Genomic DNA, 24,047 nt, shown 5'->3' on the forward strand with positions numbered 1-24,047 from the left:
AATGAGCATTATAGTTAGGTGACACATTTCGTTTTTATCCATGTGAAACACAGTCTAGAATTCCACAATTTGCTGTATTTCCATGACTGATAGTTGGCATTTTGGCCTGTGACAGTTCTATTAAAGTTGGATGTATTTAGTTGGTAAACAATTCTTCAGAGGAATCAGGTGACATCCCTATTTGTTTTCCTTTTCTTCCAGAAACTCTCTGGTGAATGGGAAAAACTATCATATCAAAACAAATAACGTATCCAAAAATTAGGAAGAAATAAAGGGCAGGGATTCTCTGTCCCATTCTAGTGTTAGTAATGCTGGGTAACGTCTGGCTGGTTCTTGCGGAAACATCAGACCACATCATTGCATCGAAGCTAATACACAAAATAACTTTGTTGTCAGTGAAGGTGAATGAGGTTTTCAAATTCTTGTACTATTTTGTACCAAGGAATATAATTTTCAAAGTCAAATTTGTTTAATCCAAAATTGATTTTCATACTTTTTTCTTAAGAGTGCAAAGGGATATTTGATTATAAGTCCAGCTCAACCTCTTAAACATTTAACAAAGTTTATAAATACTTCAGCTCATATGGATATATGGCAAAAAAGGCAGCCATCCTGAAATGAGCCCTAAGAAAAATAAGGTTGGGAGTGCTGATCAACCAAGTGTTTTTTGAGAGCTTTTAATGGTGGCACTCAAGCAGTCTATGGACACTAATTTTGACCCTGGTACTTTGTGGTCCTAAACACTTTCAGCTTATTTGCCCATCATAGAAAAGTCATCAGCATTGAAATCCCTTCTTTAACGCAAAATGGCCTCCTGCTCCATTTCCAGATTGTCTTGTTTATACATATGACTTAATTATTCTCTTTAAAACTTCAATTTTTATACCTTAATATAATTATAAAATCACCTTTCTTCTTAACTATTCTTTCTTTTTTTAAGATAATTTATTTATTTTAGAGACAGAGCAAGCTGTGCAGTAAGGGAGAAAGGCAGAGGGAGAGAGGGAATCTCAAACTCCCACTGAGTGCAACGCCAAGGCAGGGCTCAATCCCCTGAACATTTATTTATTTATTTTTTAGTTTTAATTTTTATTTATTTGACAGAAAGACAGGAGAGAGGGAACACAAGCAAGAAAAGTGTGAAAGGGGAAAGCAGGCTTTCTGTGGAGCAGGGTGCCTGAGAGGGGCTTGTTACGAGGACCCTGGGATCACGACCTGAGCCCAAGGCAGATGCTTAACCCACTGAACCACACAGGCACCCCTGGAACTCTTTATTATAATGTTTTTGGGTGAATATATCAAAAGATCCTATTAGAGGGCTAAGAAATTTTGATAATTGGGTCTTAATCATTGCCTTTTAGTGTTAGGACTTCAAATACCATCTAGTCCAATACTGTCTCTTACTCCTGACAAGGAGTCATCTGTGTGCTGCTTGAATGCCTCCTAGAATAGGAACTCATATCTCTGAAGGCATTCCTGATAGAAACACAGATCTTCCCTGCCACAGCCTCTGTCTGCGGGGTCTGCCTTTGCCCTCGGAAGCTACACCGAACAAATCAGTTGTTCTTCCTTGTGACAGATTTCACATATTTGAAGACAGGTCTCCCAACAACTTCTTGAGGCCTACCATCATTTTATATGTAATGTTTTTCAGAATCCGATTCCTCTCGTTACCCATCTCTGGATCAGCTCCATATTTTCACTTTCTACTTAGAATATAGTGGCCAGATTGAGACACAGCATGTCCCATGGGATTTGATCATTTGCTTCTCACATACACTTACTAGGGTTTTTTGTTCTGCTGCTCAGTTTTGAAGCAGGATGCAGGAAGAGGCCCGAGTGGGCTGAAGTCTCACTAGCATTCCTGCTGAAAGACTTCGTAGGCCTACTCCCCTCTGTTCCATGCTTGGAAAAACAATTTTTTTAAATGTAGACTTCCATCGGGAAGCTCTAAGCACCACCCAGAGGAAGTGCCCAATCCAATTCCCTTCTTTGTTCCCTGGATCTCTGACTCTAGAATTCACAGCATTAAAATCCTGGATCCTAAGTCAGACTTTCCTTTTATTGAATTCTAACTATAGTGGGTATTATTGATTCAAAGTACAGCATATTATGATTGCTATACTGATATCAATGCTTGTTTTTTTTTTTTTTTTTTTTTTTTTTTTTTTTTTTTTTTTTTTTTTTTTTTTTTTTTTTTTATAGTGCTCTGCTTGGACTGGTAGAGGGGAATCAAATTTCAAAATTCTCATGGTATTTTGTGCCTTTTCATGGTTGCCAAAAGGCACATATTTGTCTGGTATACTTCTTCTCATCTACAATAAATGCTTTTTTCCACTGTTGTTTAGCAGTTTCCAAGCACCAGCGTCGTGAGAAGAATTGACATCATGAGTTCATTTTTTATCGAGAACCCACAGGGTGCCTGCTGCTGTCCTTGTCTCTGTAACAGCCCCATCCATTGAGAGCTGCTCTGCAGGCCCCCAGCCTGTCCCTGCTTAACTTAGGAGCAGCTGCAGCCCTCGCAAAGTGGAAATCAAATGTCCTCTGGGCTTCAGAGAAACCAAATTCATTTTTTCCTCCTGTAAATGAACTGGCTTTTCCCTGCTGGTGTCTCCATGATTAGGACTCTCTTAATAATTAATAAGTACCATCCTTCATGAAGAGTCTGTTTATAGTAGTTTATTAGGTTGGTTTTGCCCCAGAACAAGAGAACAAACAGTGTATGGTTATTTGAACTTCTCTTCCCATCTGTGTAATTTCTTTTTTGCTTTGATAATTTAAATATGTAAGCTTGTTTCTTAGTGTTTCTTATGAGATTAGTTGAGATACTTGATAATTAATTTTGTAGAGAACAGAAATATTTTTCTCCTCGTCATTCTTATAATTTAAAAAATGGTAAATAAAAATAAAAGTGCTCAAAACCAGTTGATATAAAAGGATCTTAGTTGAAACACACTTTTCTTTGCCTTATTCATGGATAGAGGTAGGAATTTTCTTACATTTTAGCACATCTGTATACCATTAAAAAATAAACCTTTTTTTTTTTTTTTGTGAGCCCTTGCTATATATGAGTTGTCTTAATTTGTGTTTCACTCAGATTGTCATAGTTTAGGATATTGAAGTTTGAATCTGGAGGGACTTAGTGTTTGGCTGGAAGGACATCCACAAGTTGGACAGACACAAGTCTGTCCAAGCTAGATTTGAAAACTCCCAAAACCACAGGATTAAGTATGAAATCTTGTGGAAACAGGTTTCTCATGAAAACTTTGGCACTTCTAATTTACCAAGAAGAGCTAGAAGGGAATTAGGAACTATGGGTTTCTAATTTGATTTCTTTATTTATATGTTGGCACATAAAAGGTGGTTGTTTTGGAGTTGTTGAAAGAGCTCAAGTTTGATGAAAATGGAAAGTAAAATAAACAGAATGCATGAAGGGAAATTCATGTATTTGTTTTTCTAAATGTGTTTGGAAATGTGAGAAGGACCTCAAGAGAGTGATTCTTATCTCCTTAAAGTCAAAGCTCTTGTTCACAGGTCCTAGAATGTATCTAGTAAAAGCTATATTTACTGAGCACTTGACATTTTTAGGGTACTTTATAGTTCTACTGTCAGTTTTCCCTTGTTCAAATTAAAGTTTAATTTTAGTATAGGGTAAGAGTTGAACAGTCTACTAAAATAGCACCCTACCTGCCTTCTTCAATTACAGGATTTGGAGTTGAATACAGAAGTATTCTGGGAAAAACCAATTTCCTTACTATGAAGTTTAAACTGGATCTAGTATCTTAGAAATGCATGTCTGATCATAAACACTCTCCAGGAGTGATTTCTGCTGTAACTGAACTGTACTATACAGTTTAAGGAAAAGGAAGGGGAAACAGAAGTGAATGTTTTATATGGAACTTATCACCCTGGCTGTGATTTTTAATGAGGCTAAGCAATATTATTAATAAAGTAGCTTTTCCCCCCATAAATTTAAAGAAGTATTGTCCTAAATCTTATTAATATTTGTCTCTTAAGCTAGTTTTACACCATAAATATACATAAGTGCCACATTTGACAAAAATACCATTGCTGAGGGTTTCTTCCTAATACATGGTATTTCATCCACACACACACACACATATATATATTATATTTCTTCCACAAATATATATTCATGTGTATTAGTTTGGTAAACTGATAACTAAAATAGATTATTTATTTTAGTTTCCTATAGATGGTATGTCAAATTATTAGAAATATGAGGGTTTAAAACAACATAAGTTTATTGTCTTAAGATCTGGAGGTCAGAAGCTAAAATGGGCCTCAGTGCTCTAAAGTCCAGGTGTTGACAGGGCTGTGTCTTTTCAGGAGGCTCTGGGAGAGAATACATTCCCTTGCCTTTTTCAGCTTGTAGAGCCTGCCCACATTCCTTGGCTCATGGCCCCTTCCTCCATCTTCAAAGCCAGCAATGACCAGTTGAGTCTTTCTCACAGTGCATCACTGTGACACTGACTCTTCTGCTTCCCCTTTTCATTTATGAGAACGCTGGTGATTACATTGGACCTACCAGAATAATCTTGGATCATTTCACCAATCTCAAGGTCATTTGATTAGCAACCTTAATCTGTATGTGTACTAATTCCTTCTAACCACACAACATTACATATTCATAGGTTCCAGGAAATAGGATATTTATTTACATCCTTAAGAGGGCATTATTTTGCCTACCACACGATCTGACCTAAGTTTTAACATGACTATTCTGGGTTACCTTGACAATGTACTGAAGGGAGACGGGCAAGTATAGAATCAGGAAGATAAGATAAGCAGGAAACCACAGGCGATATAATGGTACCTTGGACAGGAGAGCAGTGGGGGTGGTGAGAATTGACAGCATCCTGAAAGGTAATTTGCTGACCTATGAGATGTAGGATATGACAGAGAGAAGAGTTATGCAAGTCGTTCAAAGTTTTTGGCCGTAGCCATAGAAAAAAATTAATGGCCATTAATTAAGATGGAGAGAAATACTGAAAGCAGGTTTAGGAATTAAGTGTTCAGTTTATGGAAGGGTAAGAATGAGTCTAATGTCCCAGGTGTCTGGTAGTGATTCCAGTAATATAGGTCTGTTCCCTTGCAGGGCCAGAGGTATAAGGCCCCCTGGGGCTTTCTACCAGGGAATTGAAGATTGATTCATTTGCTACCCTCTACTTCCCTTCTGTTTATGAGAAAGAGGAGCACTGTCTTTTTAATAACTATTCCCCTTTTTTGAACAACTTCTAGCATGTCTAAATTGTCAACAAATTGGATTTACTGGATAAGGACTGGGAGGGTGATAAAAAAGAGAGAGATAACTTCTTTTTTGCCTTTGCAAAAAGACCTCTGGTCTTCCCATGATTTATAACCTACTGGACTGGAGAGATTGTTGTAACATCTTATTATATTCTTGAACCTGTTTCATATGACCATCTTTGCCAGACCATTCTGAACTGCCCATGTCAACACTTACTTGCACAAAGCTTAAGAGATGGGAGTTTCCCCCCAGTACTGAGCCCTGGGAAACGTCCTTTTTCTGCAGGGGTTCCAAATACTTCCAACCAAAATCAGCTGAGTGGCAGTTCCATATTATTACTGGGCTTTTATATCTTGTTTCTTGGAATTGATGATCCCTTCTAAAGACCTCCTGATGGTAGATTATTTAGTTTTTCCAGTTGTTTCTGCAGCCAAAGAGGTCTCATGGAACTTGAAATAATAACAGTTAACATATATTAGGAGAGTTTATTATGTTCCAGATGTTATGTTAAGCACTTTCATGGCTTATCTTATTTAATTCTTTATAATGCACTGGTGAGGTTGTAGGGATTATTTTGGCTACATTTTACAGATGGGAGTCGTTGAAGCTAAGAAAGGCTAGATATTTACAGATAGGAAACAAATGTGCTAGAGTTCCAACCCAGAAACTATATTCCAACCCAGAAACCTGCTGCACTATATTTTTCTCCCCAGATTGATCCCTGCCCTCTTTTTGTGCTTGACATTATTGTGCAATTGGTGCTAGTTTGCCCCTAACATAGTCCATAGCTGGCTTTCTGCTTCTTCTGTGTACTGCTTAAGAGAGCTAAGCGTAGCAGAACCCAGCCCTTCGAAAGGGAAAGGAGCTCCTAGCCAAAAGGGCCATCTTTGATCTTGCTGCTGGTTAGGACCCAAGGTTCCTGGCACTGGGCAGTGGTCAAGAAGAGAGCATGATGATGGCCTTCAGCATATCCACTTGCCAAGTACTTGCGTTCCTCAGTTTCGTTCCTACCGAACATCTGACTGCAGTAGTCCACCCTACAGAGCTGTGCAGGTACTCAGCCCCTGCCTGGTCTCTTCATCCAGCGGTACCAGAACACTGACTGCTCACCCTGAGGAAGCTTCACCACTGCTGAGTCCACCCTGATTTGCTTAGAAGCAGGCTGCCTTGGGTATGCGACCTTCACGAGGACATGGACTGTGTCTGTGTTGTTCACTGTGGTAGCCCTAGCACCAGAGTATAAGGCACTGGGTAAATTCTTGTGCAGTGATCAGATGACACACCATGTGCATGTACTTACGGGGACAAGATATCTGTGCTCTAGTGAGGCTCCAAGGCCATTGTCTGGACCACTGGATCCCACTGTGGAGATGCCAGTAGTCCCATGCTCTCCCACTGCATTGGAGAGGTTTGGGTTTAATGCTGCAGCCCATAAACGCCAGCCCTTGTCTTGACCAGAGGCAGATATTTTGGAAGCTTCAAGTTTGTCAGCTGGTGGCAGCTACACTGAAGAGATGGTGGACAAGAGATGCCCCACATAGAAGAGACATTAAGCACTAGCCTACAGTGAAAAATATTTTCTTTGTCAAAGGTGATGACATCATCACATTTCTCTCTTCCATCATCTCTGAGGTCTTGAGTCCACTCAGTCACTTAGAACCTGTAACCCCTCTCCTGCTAGATTCGCTATCTTTTCAGATTACTTTATGGAATTATCTTGCCTTGTACACAAGTGCTATTTCCCAAATAATAAACAGAATTCTTTATTTTTGTGTAGATTTTTACAGTGTGCCGTGAGATTTCATCCTTATGTACATATCCTTGTGCTGCATACAGGAAGAGTGTTTGTATAGTATTTCAGAAATATATTATCTATGATTCCCTTCCTCTGCCTACACACCACACACACACACACACACACACACACACTCACTCTGATCTGTCCTGTGTAGATTATGTCTGTTCAGATGAGAAAGTGATGCAAAATCAATTTGAAAAATAATCTCTCTGCAGTGGAGACACCTCCTTTAATTTGCTGGTGATGCATTACTATAAACCGCTCGCTGATACAGAATACTTTGCTCATTGCCAACACAGGCAAATATATTGACCTGGTGCTAAATAGTCCCTGGTTTCTTTTTTATTTTTTTCAGGCAAGAAAACTGATCAGTGACTTTGCCATTATCCTGTCTATTCTCATCTTTTGTGTAATAGATGCCCTGGTAGGTGTGGATACTCCAAAACTAATTGTGCCAAACGAATTCAAGGTAGGTGAACTTCTGCTTTGGGTCATTCCTGGGATGCTATGGCTTTCTTTCCCTGTTATATTTTGTTGTATGTTTTTGAGTTAGTTTTGTATGATTATCTGTTTCTTTATTTCAGAAGTGGTCTTTTGCTAGGCATGTGTATACACTTTGTCTATTTCTTCACTAAAATCAAATGCCTGATTAGGATCAAGTGCAAGATTCACATTATACTGATTTTTATGGAAAAATACAAACTCTGCTTTATATTTTTAGAGTATTTAAGATAAGCTAAAGTATTTCCATACAACTTATCACCTTGAACCATATAGTAATTCTAGGATGTAATGTTACTATCATCATCTTGATTTGATGAAGTTGATGTTGGAACTCATAAAGATTAAGGGAAATGCCCAAGATTATATTACTTATTCACTGCTCTTTTCCTGCTACCAAACTACCTGCCATATACACAAATTTGTATGTAAAGTGCATTTTAATTATTACAAAGAAGATACAGGAATTATTCATTTTATAGATCTGTTGGTATATGCAGGCCTAATGGGTAAAATTCACGTTTCGGTCATTCTTACGTGCCCCTCTGTAATTTTTCATTATGTCTTCCACTTGTTTTGTAGAACACTCCTCACCTCTCTCTCTCCATCATTGAGACTATACACTTGCTAAGAAAAATTAAACTAACTGCAGTTTTAGCTTAATAACTACTTAATGAGGAATGGGTATCTCTGGTATAGCAAACTGTTGCACTGTCTCTGCCATGTCATACTCATTAGCAAAGATAAGTTTTCAATCATTCAATGATTAGTTCACTTAAGTTAATATTTATTGAATGTTTGCTTTGAGCTAGGCTCTTTATAGGGGGTTTGGAATGCACTGATGAACAAGAGAAAGTTCTTCCCTTCCCAGTTCTCAACCTGATAAAGGTAGTAAGATGTGGATAGATTCAGTGATGTGGTTACGAGCAAAGGGGGATGGAAGACAGAAAGACCTTCAGAGAAGTGACTTTCTTGATAGTAAATGTGGAGAAAATAATTCATAGGATTCTGTTTTGGGTTATTTGCTTTATTTAGCATTAGGAAAAGGAAAGGGAAAAAAAATTTTTTTTTCCATGTAGTACAGATGTATGATCTGACAGAGGATAGATGGAGAACTGGAAAAACAATTGTATTTTTCATTTTTGGTAATATTTCTGAGGATTTAACCAGTGATTCTGGCTCATTTTTTCATATGTATAAGAAAGACAAGAGTATTTAAACAAATTCAATTATAACATATACAAATATTTGTAGATGTTTCTATCTTATATTCTGTGAAACAGTTACAATCTGACAGTAGTAGAAACAACTTCAGTATAATTGTCAAAATTCATGGACAAAATGCAATGTCATTTTGTCATTTTTTTGCCTGTGTCTTTACTATTTGAGCATTTCTTACAGTGCCTCTTGACTTAAATCACTGTCTTGCATCTTGAGTCCTTATCTTAGATCATCCTAAATGCACAAAATGGCATTTACCTATTTCCCTTCAGCCTATATTCTTATTCTCCTTCATTTAAAATACTGCCTTAAAATGACCACCTTCAGGAAGTTTTTGGTGACTAATCTTTGTTTAACCTATACGTAAGACTGCTTCTGTTTTTGAATATGTTGTCTCTTCAGAAATAAAATTGTGTCTTTCCCATTGATTTTTTACCAAATAGTATGTTTTAATATTACTTGGAAAATGTTCTCTCTCTTCTTCAAGCCAACAAGTCCAAACCGAGGTTGGTTTGTTCCACCATTCGGAGGAAACCCCTGGTGGGTGTACCTTGCAGCTGCTATTCCTGCTTTGTTGGTCACCATTCTAATTTTCATGGACCAGCAAATCACAGCTGTGATCGTGAACAGGAAAGAACACAAACTCAAGGTAAATGTTCATAACAGTGCTCATTATTGCCTTCTACTTTCTTTATAGTACTTGAAAATACAAATTTATTCAAAACCAAGGCAATTTTTGTGAGAGTTAGATTATAGCTAATATTTCTGACTTGGCAGAGTCACAGATCACTTTGTGTTGACACATGTCCTTGATGTAATACTTTAGGAAGACCTCATTTAAAACTGAAAAAGTTGAAATCATATTTCCTTCACCACCAAAGAGGACAATGTAAACTGTTTACTGCTCAGCCACTGTCATCCTACATCTGATTTTAATGTGGTAACTGTCCCTAATGAAGACAATGACAAATACTTTTTCTGAGACTGTTCAGATAAAAGCATGTTTGTTTTTAATCTGTTGACTTGGTGAGTTACAGTAATAGATTTTCTGTTGTTGAGCCAACATTACAACCTAGTAGAATATAGTTTTTTTAATACATGGTTTTTATGTCTTTATGTATAATTTTTACATAGTTATATAATATATAATATACAGTGATTTATATATGTATATATTAGGGATTTTTGCATCTATGTTTACGAGTAACATTGGCCCATGGATTTTCTTTCTTATAGTGTCCCTGTCTGATTTTGGTGTCAGGAATATATTATCCTTATAATGAACTGGGGAGTGTTTCTCCTCCTATTCCACTTCTATTCCATTCTGAACTAGAGCACAATATTCTCTTTATTATATATAACATGCCAATTATCTTTTCTGTGAATGATCAAACATGCTTATAAAACTATTGGGGCTGAGTAGTTTTTGGGTGGAACTTTTAAAAACTGATGATCAGAATGTTCTGATGAGGAATAACATGGAGGACATTAGGAGAAGGAAAGGAAAGGTGAATTGGGGAGATTGGAGGGGGAGATGAACCATGAGAGACTGTGGACTCTGAGAAACAAATTGAGGGTTTTGGAGGGGAGGCGGGAACGGGGTTTGGTGAGCTCGGTAGTGGGTGTTAAGGAGGTCACGTATTGCATGGAGCACTGGGTGTGATGCATAAGCAATGACTCTTGGAACACTGAAAAAGAATAAAAATAATGTTCTGATGATTATAAAACATTCATAATTACTATTTTTTATTTTAGAAGCTTTTCTATATTTTGTTCCAGTTCCCAATATTTTCAAATTTATTGATACGTTGTTTATGGTATTCTCTTTTGTTATTTTTCTAATCTGAACCTGTTACTTTTCACTTTAAATCCTAATGTTATTGATTTGTGCTTATCATTTTCCTTGATCTATCTAGCCTGTCGTCTTTCAGTTTTATTAGTCTTTTTTCAAGGGAACAGTTTTTTACTACATTCGATTTTTTGTACTGTCACATTGTTTTCTGTTACTATTTCTTTATTTGTTTTGAAACCATTTTAAGTACTTCCACATTTTTATCTAGTTTATCTTTTCAGTGATTTGGACTTTTTATGTCACTCTCTTTGTTTCTAGTAATGCTTTTTGTCTTAAAGCTTATTTTACTTTGTTCTAATAAAGCTAGGGTAACTTAATTTTCACTCCTCTGATATGTATTTTTCTGTTCTTTTACTTTCAGTATGCATTGTGTCCCATGTCTTCTTGGACATAACACATAGGATCCATTTTTGTTGTCTTTTCTCTTGACTAAAACATTTAATCTGTTTAAATGGATAATGACAACGAAAAGATTTGGATTCATTTTTACCACATTATTTTTGCTTTCTACCTGCCTAACTTTCTCTGTATTCTTTCTCTTTTATTCTCCTTTCTTTCCCTCTTTTAGGTTGATACAGTTTTATTTTTTTTTTTATTGTCTTCAATCTAACTTGTTTTCTGTTAGTTTGGAAGTTAAACATTTTATCTTTTCTCTTAGTGATTATGTTGTATATTTTAATATGCATCTTTAAGTTCTGAAGCTAGTCAGCATGTTTATCTTTCTGCTGAAATACACTAATGGCTAAAGAATGCTTTAATGTTGATATTCCTTCCTGAGTCATATGTTGTTACTACCCAGATTTGATTGCTATCTGGATTTAAAAATACAGTTAGACATGGTCAGTGTTTTTAGAATTATATACAGGTTTACCATTTTCTTTGCTCATTTCCGCTCATTCTCTCTCTCTCTCTCTCTTATTTATTTATTTCTTGCATTTCAGACCTTCCATTTTCAAATATTTTTCTTTAGACTGAATTATCTCCCTTAAATAGTTCTTACTAGACTTATGAAATTTTTTCTGTAGGGATCTTTGGGTAGTAAACTCTTCATTTCTGTTTGTCTGAAAATGCTTTTGTTTCACCCTCATTCTTGAAAGATAGTTTCTCTGGATATATAACTGTAGGTTGAAAGCTCTTTTTTTCAGCATGTAGAGGCTGTTTTCCATTATTTCTGACTTTCATAAAAGTGAACTATCGGTATAATTTTCATTCCTTTGTAAGTAATTATTCTTGTCTTTTGGATGCTTTTATCATTCTTCTCTTGTGTCTTTATTCTGGAGTTTCACTATAACTTGTATTAGCATAGATTTCTTTTTATTATGTGTTGGATAATTGGGTTTCCAGTCTTATATTAATTATTAGATTATTGAATCTTCTTGCCTTTCATCAATTGTGGAATATTGTAAGTCTGACTCTTTCAAGCTCTAATATATTCTTCTGGAATTCTGAGTAGAAATTTTTTTTTGTATACCCGCATCTTGTGCTCTACTTCTGTTAATCTGTTTTTGGTTTGGGGGTTTTTATTTTTGTTTTTGTTTTACATTTCCTGCCTTTTGGTCTCTGTGTTATATTTTGGGTAATTTCTTCAGATCTTTCTCTTTATTAAACTCTTTATTCTGTTGGTTCTATTCTGTCATAAACCAGCCACTGAATTTTTCCTTTCAAGAATTATACTTTTTTATATTTACAACTTCTATTTTGTTCTTTTCCAAATCTCCCTGTTCAGTTTTGATACTCCTGAATTCTTTCTTCTTTTTCTTTTGCTTTCTTTTTTTTAAAGACTTATTTATGTATTTGAAGGAGAAAGAGACAGAGAGACTGAGCAGGGGGAGAGGGAGACAAGCAGACTCCCTGCTAAATGGGGAGACTGACATGGGGCTTGATCCCAGGACCCTGAGGTCATGACCTGAGCTGAAATCAAGAGCCAGGCACTGAACTGACTGAGCCATCCAGGTGCCCCTTTATTATTTTTACATATACTTTTTTATCTATTGTTTTAAACATTTGCTGTCTTTGCTGGTTTGATTTTGAACTTTGTTTTCTTGGCTGACTCTTATTTCTGGTGTCTGTCTTCCTCATGTCTTTTTTTTTTTAAGAGAAAAAGTTATGTGCTAATTTTCTTATGCCAGTGCTTCAAAGCCTTCCAGAGAAGATTTTATTTGCTTCTGGGATGTATAAGAGAGTCCAAGCAGCCCAGGAACACTTTACTTTTATTTATCCCTGTAAAAATATTTTATTATGGAAAATTTTAAACATATATAAAAGTAGACAGATGGCATAGCTCCAGATACTTATCACCCAACTCCCCAACTCTAACAGTTATTGACTTCTGTCTAGTCTTGTGTGCTTTATATCCCCAGCATATTATCTGCTTCTTATAACTCTGAAGTAAGTGTAGACAGTATTTCATATTATTCGTAAACTTTTGAGTTTGTCCTTCTAAAGATAAGATCTGGGTTTTAAAAATTTTTTTATTTTAGAGAGAGAATGCATGCAAGAGAGTTTGGGGGGAGGGGTTGGAGAGAGGGAGAGAGAGAATCCTCAGACAGACTCCCAGGTGAGCTGAGTGAAGAGGCCAAAAGGGACTGGATCTCAGGACCCTGTGATCATGACCTAAGCTGAATTCAAGCGTCATCTGCTCAACAAACGGAGACACCCGGGTGCCCTAAGATCTGTTTTTAAAAGCATGACCACAGCACCACTATCAGTCTACAAGGTATTAATAAAATTCTTTAATATCATCAACTCTCCAGTCAATATTTAAATTTACTAATGTGTCATAAATATAATAAACTTTAAAGTATAGCTTATTTGGTAAAATCAGGATCCAGTTATATTTCAAATATTATTATCTTATATCTTCTATAAACTTTCAGTCTGTAGGTTTTCTCCTCCCCACCCCTCAGCCCCCAGTCATTCTGTTTGGTTTCCCTAGTAATTTATTTGTTGAAGGCAACCAGGTTGTTTTTCAGTTTATCTTTAGCGATATAACAGGCCACCTGAAAACTTAGTGAAACAACAATTTATTACCATCTCATGTTTCTTTAGGTCGACAGGGTTCAGGGGGCTACTTCTTGCCGACATCTCTCCTGTGGTTGCAGCCAGTGTCACCTGAAGGGTTCACTGGGCTAATTGTCCAGGATGGCTTCTTTACTCACACCCATGTCTCGCATACCTCGTACCTTGATGTTGCTTGGTGTGTCTGTTTGTCTGACTTCTCTTTCACCACGTGGCATCTCCTCCTTCAGCCTTTCAGTGTGGGTTGCGCTTCTTGTAGCATGGCAATCTTGACCTGTTTGTACTTGGCACATGGAAACTGACTACTCAGAGTTAAGAGTGAAACATGCAAGGCCGCTTCATGGTTACACCTGAAACTGGCAAAACTTTATTCTTTATTTTGTTGTTGTTGATTGGTCAAAATAGTTCCAGGACCTCGCTCCATTGGATGGGGCAGGGAAGGGCTCCATTGTTTGATGGAGTAGTGGCAATTTTTTACTTGTAGAAAAATATGCAGAATAGGAGATGTCTTTCCAGTCGTTTTTGGAAAATCTGTCAAATTTGGGGACAGCTGGATTGGCTTAGTCGGTTAAATATCCAACTCTTGATTTTGGCTCAGGTCATGATCTCTGGGTCCTAGGATCCAGCCCTGTGTCTGGTTCTGTGCAGAGCTGGGAGTCTGCTTGAGGATTCTCTTTCTCCCTCTCCCACTGCCACACCTCCACCTCACACACACTTTCTCTCTAAACAAGACAAAACAAAACAAAACAAAACAAAAAAACAAAAAAACTACCACATTTGCAATATAGAATTTGCATAGTCTAGCTTGTTTCCCTGTGGTGTCATTTAGCGTGCTCTTTGTCTTCTGTATTTTCTTTAAATTAGTCATTGAATTCAGAAGTTCGATGAAGCATAGTTTGTCATTTCATATCTATATCTTTTTATTTTTGAGGGTATGGTGGCAAGACATTCATAGAAGGTCAGGATCATTTTACATTACACTTTTGACGTCAGGTTTTCTAGACCATAGAAATAATGTGAATTCCAGCTTCAAATTTAATGGTACGTTTAGGGTTAGAAATACCTTTCGAGATTCTTTTTTTCTTATGGCATTATATCTATAGATAAGGCCTAGAGAGGCATGTACCCCCCACTGACTTTGTAGGGTGTCTTATTTCCTAGTTAGCCAGCTGAATATGCTGTGTTTAGAGTATCCTGATTCCATTTCAAAGGATGTCTTTCCTTTATACTCTTAACCCCGTATCCCTAGAGTTGGTCTGCTGTCCCTAGAGTTCAGATGGTCATTCTAAATCCAGGTGCTAAGGTCTCTCAGGGTGGGCCTAAGCCCCAGGGCTTACTGACCCTATAGATTCACTCTTTCTTGTTGCCATTGTTTTTTGTCTCCTGTTGCTTCTTTTACTTTCTGGTAGATAAGCCATGATTTCTAAAAGATATTTTCTGTATTTTGTTCAGCATTTTTAGATGCTCTATACTGGGAGGGGTTTCAGCATTGATTTAGTTTTAAAGGCTGGAAATGGATGATTACTAATGTATTTTATTCTGAAAAGAGTTAGGAAGCACATTTTTAATTTTGTTATATAGTTGACCAGATTTGTTATGTGTCTTTGAGGTGAATACCTATTTACTTTTGCTTGTTAGGTTCTTATTAATAAAATTCAGAATTTCAAGTTTAACACATGCAGAATTGGTAAGATATAGAATTTTTAAAAAGATTTTATTTTTAAATAATCTCTACATCCAGTGTCGGGGCTCTAGCTCAGAACCCCTGGATCAGGTGTTGCATATTCCACTGACTGAACCAGCCAGGCATTGCTGATAAAATAGGAATTTTTAAAAATTCTCCTATTCCTTATAGAAAACACTGGGAAATCAAGACATATTAAGGTTTGCCTCTTAAAATAGGAATTGAGTATATAAAAAAAATAAGTTTTCATCACTTTCAGAAATTGCTTCTTTGAGATCATTTCTTCGAATGACAGTAGTTACAGATGAAGTGCCAGTGTTTTGACACAAATCTCACGATACCAGTGGATGAAAGACTTTTCACTCTGGATATTGTCTTATTCACATTTTGTTGGGAAAGATGGCTGTGGACTGTGAACATCAGAGATCCTGTCTAAATTTAAAGGGCCCTGACTGCTATGAAATTGATTTAAAAGAGAAACCTGAAACAGCGAGAGAGAAGGAAGCTTTGTAATATTAAAAGCAGCATGTTTTGAGGTGGTATTTGCTTTGGCTCTGTGTCACGTGGCCCTGGCTGGCTGACTGCCCTGCTGGGATAGGATCCACCTTTCCACTCTGCTGAATAGCTCCGTCTTGATGTAGGAGCGCCAAGCTATTTGGCTTTTCTTGGCCATCATTTTGGTTAGTTACATCCCTCCTTCTCCCTGCAGAGCACTCAAAAGCAAACAGAGTTCAGCAAGGTCATGACTTCTCCAAGGTTATTGCCTGAGTCACTGCAGAGGTAGAAAAAAAAAAGCCCAAGCTTTACACTGCAAAGCAAGGGATACTTCTCACCAGGAAAATGATTTTAAGTATGTGGGAGGGAGAAGTAGGCTAGGGTAAGTATCTAGACATAGAGATAAGTTGGTGTATCAGTAAATTTTCTGATCCCCTCTGTAGTAAAACTCTTCACTTGAGGTCACTTTCTTGGGTCACTCCAAAATTTGCCCTGTTTTATTTTTCCTTTCTATTCCTGTTATCATAATCTTAAATCCAGTCCTTTTATTTCATGTCTAGACCATCCTAACTGTTTAGTCATGAGTTAATAATCAGGTTCCCTTGCTTCATTTCAAAAGCAGCAATTTAAGTGTTGTTCTTATATGTCAGTCTTATATTTCTAAACCTTCACCCCCAGCCCTCTAAACATTTGCCCCTTGAAGAAAGTTCATTTGATTAGCCTGGGAATTAAATCTCTTTGTGATATGTTTTTAACCTAAATTCAGCACGATGCCCTCCACATACTATCCCATGCTCAGATCAAAGAGGTTATTGGTTTCTCCTCAACTCTGGCAGCATCTCCTGCCAGTTATTCCAACTCTCCTGTCCACCCTCGATGGTTACCACTTACCAAAATCCTTCCCATCTTTTAAGAATCTCCAGATATAAACTTGTCAGTGGAGCCTTCACCCCTGATGTGATTTCTGTGTTTTTATTTTCGCTCTTGCTACGATGCATTACTCTGTAGCACTGATCATATGATGTCTTGCATAGAGGTTAGATTGTATAATGACTTTATCTCCTTTTCTGGGCCAGACATTTTCAAGGAAAGGATATGTTTTAGTCCTTTCTCCAGCTCTGTTTTGTGACCCATCACGATGATTTCCATGTAGTAGGCTCAGTAAGTACATAGTGAACAATTTGGTTATCTTGGGCCACATGGTTCTCAGAGCTGTTGTGCTGTGTGAGATGGATGATAGCTGAAAAGCTTGCCACCCCATCGCCAGTTCTCACAGTGAGAGCTCATATTATTCAGATCCCTGTTTAGATGTCATCACAGTGGGAAGTTTTTGTGGGTTTACTCTAGACATTGTTAAACAGTTTATGCTCTGTACTTTGGGTGTCTCTTTCAAACCTCTTTGAATCTCTGTTTAGAGTGCTTTATAATTTGTGTACAAATCTGAGTCCTCTCATCTGATTGTGAGCTCCTTGTGGGGAGGAACTGCGTCATGGTTCTTGGTGTCCCCATAAACCAGCTTATTGTCTGGACCTTTGGGGGCTCCTAGCATGGGTGTTTATTCTGTGTCTCTGCATGTGTGTGTGCACTTCTCCTGACCTTTGCTGTCATCTATTTACCCGATGTAAACTTTAGACTGCTAGACGAGTCTTTTTCTCCCATAGATTTTGATTTCTGTGGATTTATTCCAACTGACTTTTGTTCTATACTAGTGAAGCATATACAGTATCAAAAGGAAGTAACATTTTACTTCCTGTCCTACTTAAAAAAAAATATCTAGATTCAGAAAGTAGACTATCCTTTGCATTTATATTCATGAAGATGGGACTTTATTAAACTTTAAAGGACATACATAACCTTTGGACATTTTTTTGAGTCCTTGCTATATATGGAACACTTGTATTCGATATTGAAGACAAAAATTGTTTTTCTAAGTTATGGTCTCAGCCCTGAAGGAGTTGAGTGGATTTTCCTTATTGACCACTTAACTCTACCACCAAGGTTGGGATTGACTTGGCTTTCTTTGTGCCTTGTATCTTGCACATATAATAAATTATTTGCTTCTACATCTGGCCTCAACTAATAACCTACCAACCCCTTAGGGGCACATGTTCTGTCTTATTATTTTATCTAACACAAGGCCTAACATAGTATAGCGTGTTCATTGGGTGTTTATTAAGTAACGGTGTGCTAAGCAAAGGTATGAGCAAATGCAAAGGCCTCAGGTGGGAGGTATGTTGGCATATGGAAGAACAAATAACAGACCAGTGTGACTGGAACACAGGGAAATTAGTGATGCATGATGAGGTCAAAGGGAGTGGGGCCAGATCATGTAGAACAAAGGTTCTCAGCTGTATTTCTTTGTTGGTTGTGGCTGTCCTGTGTATTATAGGCTATTTAGCAACATCTCTGATCTCTACCCCCTTGAGGTCACTTTCACCCTTTCCCCTAAGTTGTGATAAACAAAAATGTTTCTAGACATTGACAAGTGTTCCCTTGGTGGGGGGGGGTGCAAAATAGTTCCAGGAAAAACACTGATATGGAACCTTTTAGATGACTTTACTGTGTTTTATATTAGGCGGAAGCAGGAAGCTGCTGGAGGGTTTTGAGGGAAAGGGAGTTCCATATAATAATTGAGATTTTAAAAAGATTACTCTGCAAGGAGAGTGGGCTGTCAGGGACAGGAGTGAAGCAGAGACTTCTATGGTGAGGACGGCATTGAGGGTCAGGGGTTGCTTAGTGATGTCAAGGAAGTAGGGGAATTTAAGCTGGACCTTGAAGAGAGAGAACAGACTTAAATGTCAACACTTAGAAACAGGGGACCAGTTTGATGAATGCTGCAGAATGTGCAAGTCTTGTTTGATGAATGATGAAGCTTCAGGGATCTTTGAGGGCCCCTGTCATAGCATTGGGTGGGGAGCATCTCAGCATGGGCAGCCAGACAGGTGCTTGTCATCACTGGTTCTGTCCTGTTTGACTTGTTCATCTCCTCCTGGTCTTCCCTGCTCCCTCAACATTCCAGCCTGGATGGATGGCACCAATGCCGCATTTAATCACTCTCTCTAGCAGCATTCAGGGTGGAAGGAAGAAGTGCCAGAGTGGGGGTGGGTGAAAGGGAGTGGTTAGAAGGCCCCTGAATAATCCAAGTAGGACATTAAGAAAATCTGCAAAAGGCAGTGTCAATGGGGAGGAAGGGTAAGGAACAACTCACATGCTATTTTTGAAAAATGTGGTTTTCTGTATTTCTTACAGTACTATTTCCAGTAAAAGTTCCTATATTTGAATACTGTTTTTATTCCATTCAAATCTAGTTATTCAGATACCCTTAGCTAAAGACACATTTTAGAGTTGGCTTGTTTTCATACGCATAAGTTCGTTTTGCAGGAACAACTTTTCTGACATAACCATTTGGGTTCCGGGTCTTTATGGCAATCATTGGAGCACTATGAATTTTTTAGCATTGCTTTTACCATTCTGGTCAACAAATATGTCTCCAGTGTTTACTGGAGGATGCTGTACTAGATAGACATTATAAGCCTCAAGCATTGAAATTTGGCAAAATGAATTCATGGCCTTTCCTTCTTTGGACTCAGTCTCCTTAAAATCTCTCCCATCTGTCCATGTCCTTCCTCCATACTATTACTTTAGTTAGAACTGGGTCAGCTCTGGCCTGGACTGGGGCAATCCTGTCATGTCCATCCTCTCTGTCTCCAGTCTTGACCACTTCCAGTATGTCCTCTACAAACCAAAAGAGCTGTCCTTCTAAATAGAAATCTGATCATATCACTTACCTACTTAAAAGCCTTTGATGGTTTCCCTTTGCTCTTAGGATAAAAATTCCAAAGTCTTTAGCAAAACATTAAAGATCTGAACTTCTTTAGCCTTATTTCCTACCTCTGCCATCTCCTTCTGGGCACCAACTCTTTTATTTTCTCAAAATGGCGGCTTATTTGCCTTTTTTATTCCCTCCTGCTTCCTCATGTCCTGCCTTCAGTTATGGCTCACATTTTAGGACTCAGCTTAAATACCACCTCCTAGGAATACCATCTTTGACTTTGGGCTTCATAACTTTTCTGCATGACATCCCAAGCTCGCCCCAAGTATAGAATACTGTGGTATTGCAAATGTCTCTTGATTTGTCTAGCTCTAGCACTACATTGTAAGCCACTTGAGGACAAAGACTGTGTATTATCTGTAATTGTACTTCTAGGATCTAGAATTTGTTCGATTTGTTCAATTTTGTTCAATTTGCCATTTTACAAATGAATCCGTGTATCCAACAAATGTTATCTAGAGTGTTCACCCAGCACTGTGCCAGGTTCTGGGCTCTCAGTGAACAAAAGCACCATGGTCCCTGTCATCATAGAGCTTCTGGGCCATGAGGATGAGAGGTGTCGTTCAAAGAATCATGCAAAATGTGACATTGCAAATGTGGCTAGTGCTGTGAAGGAGAAGTGGTGATGTTTTAAGAAGCTATAAGAGAGGGTTTAGTCTACTTCAGGAACTATAAGGAGTTCCCTGAGGTGATGGCACTTACACTGAGATTCAAGCATTAGTAGGAATTATCTAGATGAGGCTGGATGGGAAGAGTATTCCTTTTGGGCACAGGAATCACTATGTATGTACAGGCTTTTCAAGAGGAAATAACCTGACAAGAATGAATGCCTCATAGAACAGTGTGGCAGCAATGAGAGAGGGAGAATTGAGGATGAAGAGGGAACCAACCACACAGAGGCACCTAGCTGGGCCTTCAATTCATGCTGATGATTTCCCCTTCCTCTTAAGTGTCTCAAGAAGTCTCAACATGGTTGAGGGAAAGGAAGACTTTTTGAAGAGAATGATGTCAGTGCACACAGTAATTATGTATCTACAATTATTTTCTCCCAGAGCTTTTATTTATTTTGGTGGTTTTGCATAGTTTGCTTTGTATTCTACTTTCTAAAGTCCTCATTGCACTCTCTTTGGTATTATATGGCCCCTTTTTGTTAGTCTCCAGGATATCTTGTTCAAACTTGTTTTTGTTGAAATAGAGCAAGAAAGCATGGATTTGGCACATGGTAGCCTACATGATACTTTCTACAGCAACTATTCTTTTGACCCATTGATATAGACAGTGTGTATATCCTTAGGTTATTACAGTTTTCTTTGTGCCAAGATTTGGCAATCCTGTCCACTGATCTCCATGTTGGTACCTCTACTATAGTCTTGAGTGGTTTAGTCTAAATAGGGCTTAAAACTAAGTAACATTTCCAACTATTGTTCATCTTCTTCCCCCACCCCCAACCAGGTTGTTCATATTTCTACTGATGAACAAATCAAGTTTTAATTTTTTGTATGGCTGATTAAGTGTTTATAGTTGCCATTCAGAAGAATGTATACATGCTATTTGTGATTCATTTTTTTTTTTTTGGCAAATATTAATTGAGAATTGACTATGCTCCACAAGCTCTAGTTAGGTATTCAGGATAGAGAGAAAAAGAGACATAGTCCAGGTCTTCCTGTTTCTTTTAGCTTATGTCAAGGACAGATAAATGCACACATAATTTCAAAATAGTGTGATGACTGCTGTGGTAAAGGAAAGCTTAGAGTTACAGGGGAACATTGAAGAGGAAATCTAACCTAACTGGGCTTACCCATCTCACCTGGACTGAGGCAGCAAAGCTACTAGAAAAGATAAAGGCTGATTTAAGTCTTAAGGATGGGTAGGACTGATTCACGGTAAGAAGGAAGAGTAGAGGTTATTCCGGGGAAAGGGTGCTAGGTGGGCAAAGACACAAAGGCATTAGCATATAAGACATGCTGAAGGAATTGCATATGATTGAAGGTGGCCATGGTATAGGATTGGGGCAGGGGAAAGATGAAAGATGGGGCTGCAGATGTGAACAGAGGCCAGATCATGAATGGTCTAGAGTGAGGTCATAAGACACATCCACAGGCAGGACTGAACAAATCTTGTGGATTCCATCTTAAAGTATAGTCAGAATCCAAATACTTCTTGCCATCTTGACTGCTACTACTCTGGCTCTAGCCATCACAATTTCTTACATGAATTATGGTAGCAACCTCCTTACTGGTCTCGCTGTCCCTGACTTTCTTCAGGCTGTTCCCAACACAATAGCCGTAGTGTTTAGTCCATAAATAAATAGGTCATGTCACTCTTCCCTTTAAAACACTCCAGTGGCTTCACATCATACTCCGCCTACAAACCCAAATTTTCATGGCTCTGCTTAGTATTTGGTACTATTTAAGATACCGTATAGTTTACAGTTTATTTACTTGTGTTGTTTATTGTCTCAGTAGAATGGAAACGTCTCAAATATGGGAATTTTTGTGTTTTAGTCACAGATATGACTTTAACATCCTTAACTGTGCCTGTTAATAAGTTGGTAGTAGTATTTATTCAAGTATTTATTCTAGTTGGAATGGAATGACTGAGAGCCAGATATATCATGATACTCACCTCATTAGTCATTGTTGAACAAGTTTATTTCAGCTCATTCCCACCCTTTGCCTTCCTTCCCCCTACCTTGTCCCACTCCCAATTCAGACCCTGTGGTTTCAGACCACTTGTATGGAAATGAACTGCTTTTTGAATACAGATCAACCTTTGTTCATGGTCAAACCTGGACTAAGTCAACGTGTGCTCTTCTTTCTTGTGTCAGCTGCCCTTGCCCTTGTTCTCTGAGAACATGATGAGACCCATGTTGGGGAGCCAGGGGTGAAATCTTGGCCTTTCAGTGAGAGGAGGGCAGTGTTCTAACTAACTGTAATTGGACCTGAACGATAACAGTCACCGGGTTTCTAGTGTAAATTATATTCTCATTTTTTAAAGCCAGAGTCTCCATTCCCTCAGATTGGTCATACTCTGGCTCTTGGTCCTTCTGCTTCCATGCTGTGAAAATGGACTGCTCTGTTTTTTCAGGCTCCATAGGGTATAAGCATTTGATTTCTTCATAAATAGAGCAGAGAAATATAACCACAGAATAACATTGTGGACACATTTAACAATATTTATTTAGTGAGTAAAAGAGCAAGACCTTTTGTTACATAGGCTGCTCCTCCAGTCAATAAATGTTATTATGACCAGTGGACAGTGTTTGAAATCAGCCCATTCTGATTAAGGGTGTATTAATTACCTTAATGATCATGTTTAATAGGTTATTAAACAATTATTTTCATATGCTATGAAAGGTGAGAAATCGTCTTAGGCATACCTTCTCAGGGTTGCTTTCAGATCTCTGGGCTGCATATGCTGACTACTCTCTAGATCAACAGCTTATTGCTAAACAGTCACACAGAGAAGGATTGCTGCCTGCTTCTAATTTGTTTATTGCGCTTATTGTTAACAACCACCAGCACCACCATTGCTAACGTCACCATTTTTTTGAGCTCCTACTATGCAACAACCACTACCTTTTAAGTTCCTATACAATGCTTTGCCTCTGTTACTGCACTGAATGATTGCAATAGCTCCTCAAGGTAGATCTTTATCTCCATTTTTTGATTACAGAATTGGATAGAGAGAGGATAACTAGCAATAAGCAAATGGTAAGTAAGCTGTGAACTTCAGTCAAGCTAGAGGAGGTGTCATGTGGCAGCTCTGTGTTTCATTGCTCAGGGGAATAATAGGAGGAAGATAAAGTCCCTTTCCTTGAAAAAATTACCTTGAAGTAGATATTCTTAGCAAGCCAAGTGAGTCGGGGTTTTTTTTGGTCATCTTAATTCCCATCTGGAAATAGGACAAGATAGAAAGATGGGATTTTTTTTTTTTTTTCATATGATTTTGTTACCTCTTTCTGCAGAAAGGAGCTGGATACCACCTGGATCTCTTCTGGGTGGCCATCCTCATGGTGGTGTGCTCTTTCATGGCTCTTCCATGGTATGTGGCTGCGACCGTCATCTCCATCGCTCACATCGACAGTTTGAAGATGGAGACAGAGACTTCTGCCCCTGGAGAACAACCAAAGTTTCTAGGTGTGAGGTATGTTTAAGTCAGAGGAAAACGGCTCTATGGAACACATCATGCTGCATCTATATTGTCGTTCATAGGAAATGGGCAGAATGGGAGGAGAAAAGGCTGGTAGTGATTAACTTATTCCTTTAGTTACTGTTCCAGAAAGGACTACATTTTCATTAGAAAGAGAGTCTTCAATAATTTTCTAGTTCACTTCTTATGTTACATAAATTTCCTTCAATTAATGAAGGCTAA

The 24,047-nt window shown here is 38.1% G+C and overlaps 1 protein-coding gene across 2 annotated transcripts in view; it reads left to right on the forward strand.

Annotated features, from left to right (window-relative positions):
• Positions 1 to 24,047, forward strand: part of SLC4A4 (solute carrier family 4 member 4) — a 350,735-nt gene that overhangs the window by 301,875 nt on the left and 24,813 nt on the right. For both annotated transcript variants that reach the window (XM_045079852.1, XM_045079853.1), the window contains exons 17-19: positions 7,426 to 7,539; positions 9,280 to 9,441; positions 23,641 to 23,819. In XM_045079852.1, coding sequence (XP_044935787.1) covers positions 7,426 to 7,539; positions 9,280 to 9,441; positions 23,641 to 23,819 — 455 coding nt within the window. The remainder of the gene's footprint in view (positions 1 to 7,425; positions 7,540 to 9,279; positions 9,442 to 23,640; positions 23,820 to 24,047) is intronic.

This window comes from Mustela putorius, unplaced genomic scaffold (assembly GCF_011764305.1).
Source record: "Mustela putorius furo isolate JIRA1106 unplaced genomic scaffold, ASM1176430v1.1 tig00000430_pilon_pilon_pilon, whole genome shotgun sequence".
Lineage (NCBI taxonomy): Eukaryota > Metazoa > Chordata > Mammalia > Carnivora > Mustelidae > Mustela > Mustela putorius.